Raw genomic sequence first — 14,863 nt, 5'->3', positions numbered from 1 at the left:
AAAATAAATAGGTCTAAAAAGAAAGGGACAATGAGATTTTCTGCTAAGAGGTGCATGTGGGGGCTCAAGATATGAATTAGAAGAATGGAAAGAGGTGATTGTATCCAAGCTGTGAAGTGGTGCTGCAGGGATTGCTGGGTACTGCCAACCAATGAAAGAATGAACAAAACCCAAGAAACAATACCATCACTCAGAATTCCCTAGCAAAAAGAAGTGGGTTTTTTTTTGTTTGTTTGTTTTTGTTTTTTTTTGCCGGGGTGGGTGGGTGGCGAAGCACAAAAGAAATATTGTGGTAAAAGTGGAAAGCCACTCTTGGAGGAAATCTCGGAGCAGACTTCGGGCTTGAAGGAAACTCAGAATCCCTAAAGTACACACACCCCACACTTTGTCAAGGAACAAAGTTTCTGTATTTAGATCATTTCCGAATCTGAGTTCGCAGACATTTGCAAGGGTGTCTGGTTCAAGGGTTGGAGAAAGGCAGCCTGTGCCCCACGGGCGGGTCAGGAGCCAGAGCCACCAGCCCCACACCTCCTGGCCGGGCCGACAGCCCCCCGGCACCCACGCTGAATTCGGGACTTCAGCCGCTGTAGTGAACATCTGCACCAAACAGCAGGAAGTCCTAGGGGAAGATGGGGAGATTAGAGTGCTGTCATTGGTGGGAAACGCACCCTGGCCCTCGAGCAGGGGCTGGGGGGGTGGTTCACAGGAAACTTCAGAGCAGCCTGCCTGCTGCCAGGAAGGGGAGCAGAGCACCCCCCTGCGGGGTGAACGGGGGCACCAAGGGGGGGAGGGCCCCATGTCTGTGGCTGCCAGCACCACCCCCGCAGCTGTTCCCCTCCATGAGCTGCAGTGCGGGCCTTCATTTGTCATCCTTGCCTCGTGGCAGCTCAAGGCAGCCTTGTTCCCAGAGAGGCTGCAAAACCACTTTTCTTTGCTCCTTCCTGCCCTTCACTCAGAATTTTCAGAAATGAAGAAATTACACTGTGCCACGGGGTCATTTTTTGTTGTTGTTGAGGATGAACTTGGTACAATGTGGGGGACACAGTGGGGGGGATGTGTGTGTGTGTGCACATGCACACACCCACGCGCACACTTTCTAGGCTCTTCTGCAGTCTCGACCCCCTTTACAACCTGGTCTGAAGAACTGGGGGCTGACTGACTGGATGGATATCCAGGGTGAGGGAGGGCAAGGAATCTGGGCAATGGGGCCGCTTGTCACAAGGGCCACATGGTTAGCAGGACAGACACCGAGCAAGGTAAGGACTGCAATAGTGGGTGCCAGTTTCATTGCCCAGTTACCAGTTTTGTTGGGACACACTAGGCTTAAGGGGCCTCGGGGATGGAGAGAGCATAGAAGGAAATGGAAGCATAGCTGGGTCACTGGGTGGCACAAAGGTGGCTGTTAGCCTGAGCTGATATAAGCCAGCAGGGAAAGCTGACAGTGGGGAAGAATCAAGGCCTGGGCAGAAACCCTGGAGAACTTGCAGGGAGGGGTAGAGGAGAGGGAAAAGGAGGAGGAGAGGAGGGGGAGGGAGTATTGGGGGGTAAGAGCCAGTAAAGAAGACTGCATTGACCCAGTGAGAAGTGGCTGGAAACCAGGAAAGGCAAGCTTCCAAGCTAGGAGAAGAAAGTGTTCCTAAATCGTCTCAGACGCCGTTGTGGGTCTGGCTGGAGGACAGGCAAGAAGAGGCGATCCATTCTGGGACGGAAGTCCCCACTTTGTGGCTCCCGTTCTACCGCCCCCACCCACTACCAGAACATTGGCAACAATGCCTAGAACATTGCTGGCCGCAAAGTGAGCTATACAACACATATTTGTCAAATATGTAAATGCATCCACTTATAAAAGAGGCTCTGCGGCCATCGGGGAGCTCCATTTTTACCGAACATAGTGTGGGGATGCTTCAAAGCAGGACATGGCCGTGAATTTGGACTCAATGCTTAGCTGTGCAGCTTTCCTGAGCTTTACTCTTTCTTCCGGGTTCATTAACAGCCCACCCACCTTGCAGGGTGCTGAAAGGGTAGAGAGTGCTTGGTACACGGCTTGCACACATCTGGTGAAAAGAGACCTTTGGACCTACCTGGTGGGTCTGAAGCACCAGGTTGAAGAGCTGCACGTTTTTAGGCATGGGGAGCGGGAAGCCTTCCTGCAGCCGCTCTGCAATGGAGGGGAGGTCAGTCCTCAGGAGGGAAGGCAGAGGCCCGCCCCCGAGAGCCAGGTGGGCAGCCTCCCTGAACCAGCGTGCCTGGCTCTGGGTAGGGATTGGCAGGTACTTGCAAGCTTGAAAAGTTGGCTGCCCTGGAGACTCTCACTCTTCACCACACTCTGGGGACTTGGGAGCCTTGCCTTCCTGCCCCATCAGCCCCAAGAAGCCACATTCAGAAGCCATGTAGGCCTCTTCCCCAAGACCACCCTCCTGAGGGTGAGGGCAGTGCGGGTGTACACGGCCAGGGGCGGCTGCTGCAGGCGGGTGGACAGCCCGTGGCATGTGGTTGGGAGTATCTACTGGCGTGCACACGGAGCCCCTCAATGTTGAGGATGAAACCAGAGATGGGCAGTAGCCAGGGGCCAGCTCCCCGCATACCACCATATCCAGATGTGGAACTCCAGAGAATCTAAACTCAAACCTATTCTCTCAGGTCATTATGAAGCTACATTTGTCAAGGTAGGAAGAGAAGTCTATTATTATAGAATAATTTGTGGCCTAGATTTATAGTTCTTAATCATTCTGATCTTGGAGTCTGTGGGCCTCTATGTGTACTCTTGCCCTGGCTCTGCAAACATTAGGCTTTTCTGAGTGTGTTGAGTGTAAGCGGTTAGCTGAGGCTAGCCCTTCTTCCCTGGCACTTCTCTCCAAGGTGGTAAAAGACTGAGGGCTCTGGCTTCAGAGCCGGTACCAAATCTCAGCTCCATCTCTCACCTTCTCTGTGACCTACAACAAGCCACCTGACTTCTTGGATCTCCCGTTTCCTCCCATGAAAATCCCCATCTCATGGGGCTGTCTTAAAGATTGGATGAAATAATAGATGGGTACATAATAGGAACTCAACCCGTGGTAGTTCCCTTTTCTCCATCCCTTTTCTGGCCAGATACCATTTGAGGTTCATTTGACCTGACCACCTTCCAGCCAGGTTATTAGGCGACTCTAGGACTTGACTTCACCTGCCTCCCCTAGGACTAAAAGTCACTCGTCTCCCAAAGCTCCTTACCGTTAACCTTGGGAAGCACAGCAGTGGGCACAACATAGTTCATGATAGACTGCAGCACTGCAACCTGGAAATCAGGAGGACAGGACCCACATCAGGGCACCCTTGGTGTCGTCGTTGGACATCTTCTGCCAAGCTCCCTCCCCGACAGAACAACCTCAAAGCTAGGAAAACTGCTGAGTGAGGGATATAGGATGACAGGAAAATTCTACAGCCCTATCAGGTCACCCAAGTGATCTCTTTTGCTCTAAAGGTTCCAGATGTAAAGCATATTCTAGATGTAAGGTATCAGGCAGAGGAAAGGAAGGTCGTCAAAACATTTGTGTAAGACAATGCATGGTCTCAGACACTGCAGGCCACAGGACAAACTGGTTCAACCTCTCTGAGGTTCTATTTGGCCATATTCAGCAAAAGCCTTAAAAATGTGTGTGCCTGGGGGCATCTGGGTGGCTCAGTTGGATAAGCATCTGACTTCAGCTTAGGTCATGATCTCGGGGTCCTAGGATCAAGCCCCAAATCAAGCCCCGTGTCAGGCTCTGTGCTCAGCAGGGATCCTTCTTGTCTCCCTCCCTCTGCCCCTCCCCCTGCCCTCTCTCTCTTTCAAATAAAATATAAATAAATAAATAAACAAATAAATAAATAAATAAATATGGCTGATGGGCCAGCAAATATTCCTGTAAGGCATTCATCCTAAGAAAATGATGAAGGGTGTAGGCAAAAATTAATATGCAAGGATGCTCACCAGAGCCATAAATTCAACCAAAACAGTAAATTAACAACTAACAATTGGGGAATTATCTGGGGGACATGGTGGCACTTTGACTCTAGGAAATAGGATGCAACTCTTAAGAATAATACTGTAGGAATTTCATTATCCACACAGAGATATTCATGATATATTTTTGAGTGAGGAAAAGCAGGCTATGGAAACCACATAGTCCACTGTCCTATTGAATATGCATATCAAATGGTCAGGAAGGATATACTCCAAATGATTAACTAAGTAGTAAAAATAGGAATGGCTTTTATTCCCTTTGGTTTGCATATCTGTAGGCTCTGATTATTCTATAATGTAGATTTTTACTTTTGCAATAGTAAAAAAAAAATATTCAAAAATAATGTAGCACCTTAAAGATGATTGCTTGGTGACATTTACAACTTGTAAATATGTACTTTTTTTTTCTCTGGAACAACTGAGTTTCCTTCCCCAGGCTGTAAATCCCTGGGCTCATAAAATGTGGTGCCCTTCTTCCTACAAATCTGAGAACTTTAAATTTTTATTTTCTGCAGAAGTAGAATTTAGTTACTCACTGAATCAAGCCACTGTAAGAGCCCTGGCACAGTAAATCCATGAAAATACAATGATGTTGTTTGGGTCCTTCTGTTTGTTGTAGTCTTACCAGATGGAAAGGGCTGGATTTCCATCCAATTTGGAGGGAATGTTGGGATAGTCCAACTTCAGGGCTGAGTGGCTTACAAGGCACCCACTTGGTGGGGATCTTTGGGAGGCATTTCAGAGATCTAAGGAAATGTTTTCCAGGGGTTCAACAAGAGGCCCCCTGGGACATTTGGGCTATATGTAGCAAGACACTTCCACAGAATCAGCACACTGTGGCTTCTAATAAGTCACAAGGGCAATGCTTGTTCAAGGTGGCTGGTGAAGAGAATTGAGCTGCTATCGACTTGGGCAATTCTGGGGCCCCAGGGTGACTTAGGAGAGAGGCAGGGGTGAGTCTGCTTAATTACGGTCATTGATTCCAAGTAGTGGAATCATTTGCTGGGCTGGTGAGATACTTGCCCTCCTCCCTCCCACCTGCCCTTCTCCACCTCTACATGACTCTGCCACTCACCTGGCTATTCAAGCCAAAAATTCAAGAGTCATTCTTTATCACCCCCACCACATATATCAAAGCTCTCACCAAGTTCCATCTAATTCAACTTCCAAAGTATGTTTCCAATCCACCATCTTTCTCCTTCTTCATAGACAAACGCACCCACCTCCCCACTGATCCACATGGTCTGACTCTTGTCCCCCAAAGTCCATTCCCCTTACCCCAGCCAGGGGCAACTTTTATAAAGGCATAAATCAGATCAAGTCACCCCCTGTGTGGAACAGTTCCTCACTGCCTTTGACCACAATCTATGCTAGGCCAGAGCGCCCAGAACCTAGCCCCACCTGCCTCTCCAGCCACATCTGTTTTTATACCTCCACTCCCAGCTTGCTCTGCTCCAGCCACAGTGGCTTCCCTCCATTCCCCAAACATGTTGAACTTGTTCTTACCACACTGGCCTTGCTTCTCCTGTTCCCTCTGTCTGCAACAGATCTTCACCTTGTTGGCTCTTTTGTCCCAAATATCACCTCCTCAGAGAGGCTTTCCCTGATTACATGGTCTAAACTTCAACCCTCCCCATCACTTGCTACCCCACTCTCACTTTGTCTTTCATGCAGATGGAAAGATTATGGCTCATTTGAGGAAAGGTTTGAGGTTCAGGGAGGGGAAGTGACTTGCTCAAGGGCCACAGTTAGTAAGCATGGACCAGTGATTCTAGCTTAGGTCTGTGGGCCCATAAAGCTCCTCTGGTCATTACTTCACATGCAAATTACATGCAAATGAACAGGTGGCTCTGGAAATGATGCCAGGAGCCCGAGTGGCCCTCAGGTCAGTTATCTCAAGATCAAGGGAAAGGAGGGAGCCACCAAGGGCCTCAGACTCACCGAGAAGGAGCCGACGTCCGAGTGCTTCAGTTCTAGGAGCAGCCTGTGAGAAGGGGAGGAGGAAGCTGAGACCACCATTTGCCTGACCTGTGTTAGAGTCCAGTTGCTGGGGAGAAGGCACCCTCTGTGGTGGATGCCACCTGGTTTTCCCCCCTAGTATCCATTCCTTTCCCCCTGGTCACAGCCCCCTAATTGCTCCTTTGGGGCATTTAGTGCTGAGCTCTGGGGTATGTCCCTTACCACAGTGATTATTAGGAGGATGGACTTGTGACCCATGCTGGTCCAATGAGACTTGGCCCTAGGACTTCTCCTGAAAATATTGGGAATGAAGTGTTCTTTTCTCCAGGAAAATTAGGGAGGTACTGGTGACCATTTTTGTCACCACTTGGTGACAGCCAAGAAATGGAGAGAATCGGGATCCCTGGGTGGCGCAGCGGTTTGGCGCCTGCCTTTGGCCCAGGGCGCGATCCTGGAGACCCGGGATCGAATCCCACATCAGGCTCCCGGTGCATGGAGCCTGCTTCTCCCTCTGCCTGTGTCTCTGCCTCTCTCTCTCTCACTGTGTGCCTATCATAAATAAAAAAAAAAAAAAGAAAAAAGAAAAAAAAAGAAATGGAGAGAATCAGAATCCTAAAGACATCATTTGAGCATCTGGATCCACCTTTGCCTGAAACCCTTAGACTTTTCAATTACCAGAGCCAATAAACTATCCCCTCTTTACAGTCTTTGTGGCATTTTAACAGTGATCTAAGAGAAAGGAGGAAATAAATGGCTACTTATTGAACCCTATCATTCACTATGTTGTGTGCTTTACCCCATGGAAATCCTATAACACCCTCAGAGGCAAGGGCCATCACTCACATTTCACAGGCAAGGAAACTGACACTCAGAGATATCAGACAACTTGCCCAAGGTCACACAGCTAACAATTAGCAAAGTAGAATTTCAAGAGATCTCTCTGAGGCCTGAGCTCTTGTCTCCAATACCCTACAAGGCTTGAAAACTCACCCTTGTTCACTAAGAGGCTGGGAGCCCCAGGACTCCTGGCCCGTGGACTCTCACACCGCACCCCTGCATATGTGAGCATCTGCTCAGCCCTCACCCAGCTGTATCCTCTCTGGCTCCTCTACTTGAGAGGCTCATGGGTGTTCAAGGAAAATTAAATCCACATGTATCTGAAGCAGTAACACTTGTCAGAATGAGGCCAGGAGAAATAAGCAGCGTGTAAACCTCAGGAGCCAGTCTCAAGGTTAAGAAGGACAGCTCTGTGCTGCGGAGAAGGCGGAAATGGGCAGGAATGTAGGTCAAGACTCAATTTAAACAGCGGGAGCATGATTAAGAGGCAGACGGCAGGTCCAACCGTCGGGGTCATCGTGTCTGCTCTGCGAGGGTCTCCCTATCTCTTCCTCTGTGTGCGTCCTTTCCACTCTCTCCCCCTTCTGGGTCTGTCTCTCCATCTATCTGTCTCTTTTGCTCCCACTCTTTTTCTGTCTCTCTTGCTCTGTGTCTCTCCCTTTGTGTGCATCTCTCTCTGAGAGTCTCTCCCTGTGTCTCTGTCTCTGACTTGCCCTGTCTCTCCCCCATAGCTCTCTTTCTTTTATGTCCCTCCCTCGCTCTTGCTCATGGAGCACTCAGATTCCTTGTGTTCTCAACACTTCAGTGCATGCTGAGTGTTTGCCAAGGTGAGCTGCGCTTCGAACACAGGTAGCCTCCACACCAGAGCCCGCACGCCTGACCACCTGCCGGGGCTCTCCCAGCCCGAGGCGGCTGACAAAGGCCCAGGGCTTTGTAGCCAGGACTATAAAGAAATCGATGTGGGTTTTCTGAGGGCTAAGGCAGGCCAGGGACACGGGTGACTGGGCGCTGCTGGGGTTCGGTGTGGAGTAGAATCACCGGTTGGCACCGCACGGCCATGAGTCTGCCCAGGACTGAGGGGCATCCCGGGATTCAGGACCTTCAGTGTGAACACGGTGGGGCCACAGCTAAACCAAGATGACTGTCACCTATGGTGTAGGACCCTGGGGGAGGAGGGGGCCCACTGCATCTCTGAGCATCAGATTTACTGTCTGCAACACAGGGCTCTGGTGCCCACCGTGCACCATTTGAGGCTTAAATGTGATGGATGAACAGGAAAGTAATGACACAGGGCTGGTGTGTTGTAGGGCTGTTGCTGGTCCATGGGCACCAAAAGTGGATGGGCAGCCACCTCCTGTCATCCTCACGGGATCACTTACTTGTCCAAACTGAGCTGTCCGACAAGCCTGTCAGGCCTGGCGCTGACCTCCATGGAAAGATTCGTGCTCTGCAAAACAGCAATCCAGAGAGTGAAATCACCCGAGCCAGGGGCTGAGGCCTTGGCGAGGTCTCCAAGACGGGGAGGGTCAGCTTCATAAAGGCTTGGCAGAGGGGCCCACACGGAACCCAAGGAGGAGGGGCTCTTCCTTTTGCTTTCTGCTAACTGGTGAGTCTTGGGCTGGCAACCAATTACCATTTTCTCCCACTGCCCTAGGGACCATTTCAGATTCCCAGGCCACTCTCATGAGCCAAGCCAGGTGAGACAGATCTCAGGGCTGGAGTCCAGGCCAGCCCTATTCTCAAGCCATTCATTCATTCATTCATTCATTCATTCAATATTTACTGAGCCAGAAAACTGAGCTCCCCACCTCAGCTTTGCTGCCCACTGTCTGCGTGATCTGGGGCAGACCCCTCAGAACCCATTTAATTGGCAAAGTGGGGAAAATGGGTCTTGACTTGAGAGAGGGCAGACCTGCCTGAGGCCTGTGAGCACCCCCTGGTGGGGAGAGAGTCTGGCCTTCCCCTCCGCACCACAGAGGGTGCCGCCAAATATTCACCAAGTGACAGAGTGAGCAGATAAATGAATGTGCAAATCAACGATGGACCAAAAACTTGAATAAAAGGAGGATTACACACACAAACGAAGGAATACACAAAGATATGCATGAATGAATAAATGACGAATGAGTGAACAAATATCCAAATGAATGATTAATTGAACAAAAGCATAAGTAAATGAATAGATGAATAATGGAATAAATTAATACATGTCTGAACCAGAGCGGGTCTAGCCTATTTCAAGTTAGCAACCTAATGAATAACTGAATCAATGAACAAATTCATAACTGCCTAATTCAATGACCAAAGACAGGAGCGAATGGATCTGAGACAGGACACATATTTCAATCCAGTGATGGAGGGAAGAACTGAGTCTGCGAACCCCTGCAGGAACCAGAAGCAGTGAGTACGGGCTCTGGTCTCAGGCCCCAGAGCATCTGAATCTGGGCAGGATTTGCCCAACTCCGAGAGCAGTGCCCTCATCTGCCCACAGCTGGGAACAGCTTACCAGGCCAAGCACGAAGAGGGGAGCCAAGGAGGAGTTCGGGAGGACGGCAAAGGCCTGGGTGTCCAAGGTCGGGGTGAAGATGAGGCCGGCGGGGCGCATGGTGAGGTGCGGCGGGGAGGAGGCCCAGACGTTGAATTGAACCGTCATGTTGGGGAACATCTCGGCCACCTGCAGCCCCCAGGGGGGACAGCCAATAAAGTGACAGTTTTATTAAAGTGTCTTCAAAAGAAATAGAAAATAAAAAATAATAATAAAGTGTTTCTAAAGCCTGTCTTGTCTTGACCCTGCATGAACATCTCTGATGTATTCCTATTGCTTCTTGAATAAATCATAGAGACAGCACGCACTGGCAGTGGGTGCCTGAGACCTCACTCCCCCAGGCCTCTACCCCTTACTTTCCAGCTCCAGCCCCATGGGACTCCTTTCTGTTCCTCAGACACACAACCCACTCTGTTCCTGTCCTAAACCCTCTGCACTCTGTGTTCTTTTCTCTGAATGCCTCTCCCCTCATTCTTTTCCAGCTTGGCTCTTTCCCTTTCTTTAGGGGTCAGCTCAAATGTCACCTCTTCACAGAGCAGTGGTGGCTTCCCGGGGGAACTGAGGAGGCTTTGGTGATATCCCCAAGCCTCTAGTCCTCTCCCAGGTAAACTCATGGTCTCAGAAAAAACATTGTGATTGTTATGCTGTAAAGCTTCAAGAGGATTTCCGCGACGCCCCTACCAGTCATGCCCCCCCACACACACCACTACCCCCACTATGGAAACTTCTGGAAGTGCCACCACTGGAAAGGCTATTATGGATTGAATGTTTGTATCCCCTCAAACTCATGTATTGAAGCCCTCGCCCCCAGTATGGCAACAGCTGGAGATGAGGCCCTGAGAAGTCACGAAGATCAAGTCATAGATGTGGGGCCCCGATCCAAGAGGATCAGTGTCCTCATAAGGAGAGATGCCAGAGCATGCTTGCTCTCTATGTGCTCAGAGGAACTGCCATGTGAGGACACAGCAAGAAAGTGTCCATTTACTAACCAGAAAGAGGGCCTCACCCAAACCCAAATCTTTGGGTAGCTTTAGCTTAGACTTCTTGGCCTCCAGAACCATGAGAAATACATTTCTGTTGTGGGAGCCACCTGGTCTGTGGCACTCTGTGATGGCAACCCGAGCAGACTGAGACAGATATTCTCCTTTGAAGTGACCTCATCAATCTGTTGGCTTCATTTAGAAATGGTGGTGTGTACTTTTTAATTGTTTCAGGTGCCTGAAGAATAATTTTCTCTCTTCACTGGTTGGGGGCTGGAGTTGGGCAGGGATACAATCTGCTGTGCTAGATGCCAAGAGCAGAGCCCTGGCTGCATGGTGAGCATTCAGTAAATATTTGTAGGGTGGGTAAGCCCCCAGCGTCTACCCTCATGCCTAGTCACCAGGGCGCTTGGAGCCTTTCTCAGCATCCAGGAGGGGCTGACCAAGGCTGTTTCTACTCTCGGGCTGGATTGCCTCTAGGTCTGGTGAAGGGGGCTCTCTTCAGGCCACTCAGTGCAGCTCAACCCTCGCTAGCACCCCTAGATTGCCTCATGAGCAGACAAAAAGGGGAGCAGCCTCTTTCTTACCTGGGGTATGAGGGTCCCCAAAAAATCGGTTGTCAGTCGGAATTTGGATTTCTTTGGTATCTGTAGCAAGGGAAGAAGAGTAAAGGATCTTGGGGGATTATGTTGTAGATTGGGGGGTGCAAATTCTATGAGGGGTGAGAGACTGAATACACAGACAATGGCCAGCCCCTATGTGACAATAATGCCGATCACTAACTGCAGCAATCAGCCCAGAATAGTCAGGATATGACCAGCGACTGCCAACTTCCCTATTTTTTGCCCTGAAAAACTCAAATATGCTCTTCAAACCAATCACATAGGATGCCCAGCCTCTATCAGCTCACTTCCAGCTTCCTTGTGCCCCAAACCTCCACAGGAGTATAGTTGTAAAGGTATAAAGCCATCAAGCTCCCCGTCCTCTGCATGCATCTGTCTCTGCCAAACACAAGTGTGGGTGGCTGACTCTTTCACCCTGAGGAGTTCTCACTCTGGTCTTTGTTTATTTCCAAAGGACATGTGGGGGCTCAGCATCCCTTTGGTGCCCCTACAGAGAGAAGGAACCTGGCACCTCTTCCAGGAGCAGGGTAGGAGGAACCCTACGTGGCTGGCAACCAGGCTTCACCTGGATTCTGGAGACGATGGTCATGTCTTCATTTTATAGATGGGTAAACTGAGGCCCAGAACAGGACTCAGCCTATCGATAGACACATGGAGGATGATGATCATGGTGGTGTGATGCTAAGACTGGGTTAGGGCGAGTACTCGGGCCACATTGGCTGTATAACTTTTATCCCTCATCAAGCACTTCCTACGTGCTAAGCATGTGCTGAATGCTTCTCGTGCATTCACACCTCACTCCACTCTGTCACACCCTTGGGAGAGAGATACTGGTGTGGGTGTTTTACAGGCGAGGAAACAGGTTCTGAGAGGTTGAATGACTGGCCAAAGGTCACCCAGCTAGAAAAGAGGGGGCTGATATTCCAACTCAGGTCTGGCCACCCTAGAAGCTGGAATATGATCCCTCCCACTCCCATGTGAGCACAGGTTCAAGTCCGGACTGTCTGCTGTTCTCTGAGGCCCCTGCTTTTCCCGCATCTACCCCCTGGCCCGGCCTTACCATGTCGTCCGTGATGGTCATGTTTAAGGCCCCTGCCTCTTGGTACACAAGCCCTGCTGTGTTGAAGAAGTAGTCGGAGATGCCCAGGTACACCATGTGGTCGTGATCGGGGGGCAAGGCCATTGCTGGTGGGGTGAAGGGAGGGGATCTGGGGTGAGCCAGACTGAAGAACTCTCCCTGGGGGCAGAGGAGACAGGGTGAGCCTGGGCTTCCCTTCAGGAATTATAATTCAGTGTCTTCATTCCAGGAGAAAACGGGTGGAGGATACCAATCATGCAGTCAAGACAGAGGAGGAAGCCGGGAACAGAAACGTACAATAGTGTCATATGCCTCCTGGGTGCTAGTTTCCTGGGTGCTAGTTTCAAGGGCTTTTCTTGCCAACCCTGCGAGGTAGGTGTGATGATGCTCATTTTGCAGAAGAGGGCACTGAGGCACAGGGAGGTGAAGTGACTTGGCCAGGGCCACTTGGGCAACATGCCCAACTTGCTTGGCACCCTCCTGGTCACTCCGTTGGCTTAGCTTCAACCTTGCCAGTGAGCACAGAAATTCTACCAAAGGAACAATACGGCTCTGCTTGTTTGTTTTCATCTGTCAAGTTAGTAAAATTTTAAAGAGAGAGGTAAACTGTTTTAAGTGTGCGTGTACTTCAAAGCCACGTGATCTAGTGTTGGGTGAGACTGTTCATATGCTGCTGGGGAATATATGTTTATAAGTTTCTGAAGAGCAATTTGGCACCACGCTGCAAAAGTAGATCATTTATTTAGCTTAAAAAACAATGTGGAGTTATAAAAGAGCAAATCGTAGATGGATACATATGGTCGAATACCACTTATGTAAAATTTAAAGGCATATAAAACTACTATGCAAGAATTATCGACGTGCGTAGATATGTAGCAAAAGTATAGAAAGTATAAAAACGCGGTTAAGAAGGATACACACCAGCATCATATTGGTGTGATTCCCTGGAGGGTAGAGGGGACCCGAGGAGACCTCAGATTTATTTTTAGAGTGTTCATTAAAAAAAAAAAAAAAAAAAAAAACAGGGGCAAACTTGGCAAAATGGTAACATTTCTTAAATCTGGATGATGGGTTCTGTGTATCTGTGCATCATTTCATCACTAAAAATTAACTGCCACAGCACCCGTCTTACAGAATACCGACAAAATGCAACTCTTAAAAATAACAAGTGGACCCATGTGCCAACCAGGAACCAACTCTAATGCATGTCATTAGGTGAGAAAAGCAAGTGAAAGACTGATGTGTATCCATTCATGCATATGGATTACCAGCAAAACCAAGTGGGCTTACCCGTGCACGCGTGTGTGCCCCTGAATGCTTAGAGCCAGGGAGCCAAGGGCGCCTGGGGGGCTCAGCCGGTTAAGCATGTGCCTTCTGCTCAGGTCATGATCCCAGGGTCCTGGCTCCCTGCTCATCAGGGAGTCTGCTTCTCTCTCTCCCTCTGCCCCTGCTCTTCCTCTCTCTCTTCCTCACTCTCAAATAAATAAATAAAATATTTTTAAAAAAAGAACTAGGGACCAGGAGGTTAACACTCCCCATGGCTCACAGCTGTTACCTCTGGGCAGGAGCCCAGGGGGAGGAACAGTAAAGAGGACATTCTCATTCACTAAAAAATATTATGTATCATTTTAATCCTTTTTTCCACTGTTTCACTTAGTTTTTATTTTTATTTTTTATTTTATTTATTTTTTATTTTTATTTATATATGATAGTCACACACAGAGAGAGAGAGAGAGAGAGAGAGGCAGAGACACAGGCAGAGGGAGAAGCAGGCTCCATGCACCGGGAGCCCGACGTGGGATTCGATCCCGGGTCTCCAGGATCGCGCCCTGGGCCTAAGGCAGGCGCCAAATCGCTGCGCCACCCAGGGATCCCCTCACTTAGTTTTTAAAAATTATACTATTTGGTCCAGTAATGCCACTTCTGGGAAGTAGTCAAGGATAGACAGGGATCCAGATACAAGGATGCTCGTGGCAGCTCTGGTTACATGTGTGGGAAAAAATGGACACAGAGCCCAAATATCCCGGAAGGTGGCACTTGCCATGAATCTTATCACAAGCTATTCACCGAAAAAACCCAGCAGCCAGTAAAAGGTCTGCGGGAAAGATGTTCACACTACACTGTTGTATTTTGAAAAGTTGTGTAACAGTATGTATAACATGACTCATGTAAATACATGTATGTGTGTATTTATTCCTATTTCTATATATGTGAGTTTTTTTTTTATGTGTATTTGTTTCTGCCTCCTTTATGCGTGTGTGACAGGCCATGATCTTGGGATGCCTGGGTGGCTCAGTGGTTGGGTGTCTGCCTTCGGCTCAGGGGGTGATCCTGGGGTTCTGGGATCAAGTCCCAAATCGGACTCACCACAGGCAGCCTGCTTCTCCCTCTAAGTATGTCTCTGCCCCCTCTCAGTGTCTCTCATGAATAAATAAATAAAATCTTTTTTAAAAATAGTGTATATCTCTGAGTTGTAATATTTGGGTAATCTCTATCACCCTTCCTTCCTTCCTTCCTTCCTTCCTTCCTTCCTTCCTTCCTTCCTTCCTTCCTTCCTTCTTCCATTCTTTCCTTTCTATTTATTTATTTCTCTGTTCCTCTGTAGTTTCTAAATCTTGACCTTGGTTTGTTGAGGACGTGCAAGGCCAGTGTGTCTGGCTGGAGGGTGGTGAGTGTCAGGAAAGTGGCATGAAATGAAGCTCCATCCATCCATCCACCCATCTGTCCGTCCAATCAAAATATTTGCTAAGCAGCTAATAGATACCAAACTTAGCTCCATGTGCTGCCCCTGCACTCAGGAACAAAGCAGCAATAGCCCCTCCTCCTTCATCACCCTGAGGGACACCTTGTGACTATGTG

At 49.1% G+C, this 14,863-nt stretch overlaps 1 protein-coding gene across 5 annotated transcripts in view; it reads right to left on the bottom strand.

The window, feature by feature from the left end:
* Positions 1-384: 384 nt before the first annotated feature.
* The window catches only part of BPI (bactericidal permeability increasing protein), a 28,285-nt gene continuing 13,806 nt past the window's right edge, over positions 385-14,863 (bottom strand). For 4 of the 5 annotated variants that reach the window (XM_035705832.2, XM_035705834.2, XM_025470045.3 and 1 more), the window contains 8 exons: positions 11,987-12,163; positions 10,891-10,950; positions 9,285-9,452; positions 8,158-8,225; positions 5,924-5,966; positions 3,211-3,274; positions 2,082-2,158; positions 385-619 (listed from right to left, as the gene is read on the bottom strand). In XM_035705832.2, the coding sequence (XP_035561725.2) occupies positions 578-619; positions 2,082-2,158; positions 3,211-3,274; positions 5,924-5,966; positions 8,158-8,225; positions 9,285-9,452; positions 10,891-10,950; positions 11,987-12,163 (699 nt within the window). In that variant the 3' untranslated portion in view covers positions 385-577. The remainder of the gene's footprint in view (positions 620-2,081; positions 2,159-3,210; positions 3,275-5,923; positions 5,967-8,157; positions 8,226-9,284; positions 9,453-10,890; positions 10,951-11,986; positions 12,164-14,863) is intronic. The other variant, XM_035705833.2, reaches the window with a different exon arrangement.

This window comes from Canis lupus, chromosome 24 (genome assembly GCF_003254725.2).
Source record: "Canis lupus dingo isolate Sandy chromosome 24, ASM325472v2, whole genome shotgun sequence".
Taxonomy (NCBI): Eukaryota; Metazoa; Chordata; class Mammalia; order Carnivora; family Canidae; genus Canis; species Canis lupus.
This window is presented reverse-complemented; position numbering and strand designations above follow the sequence as displayed.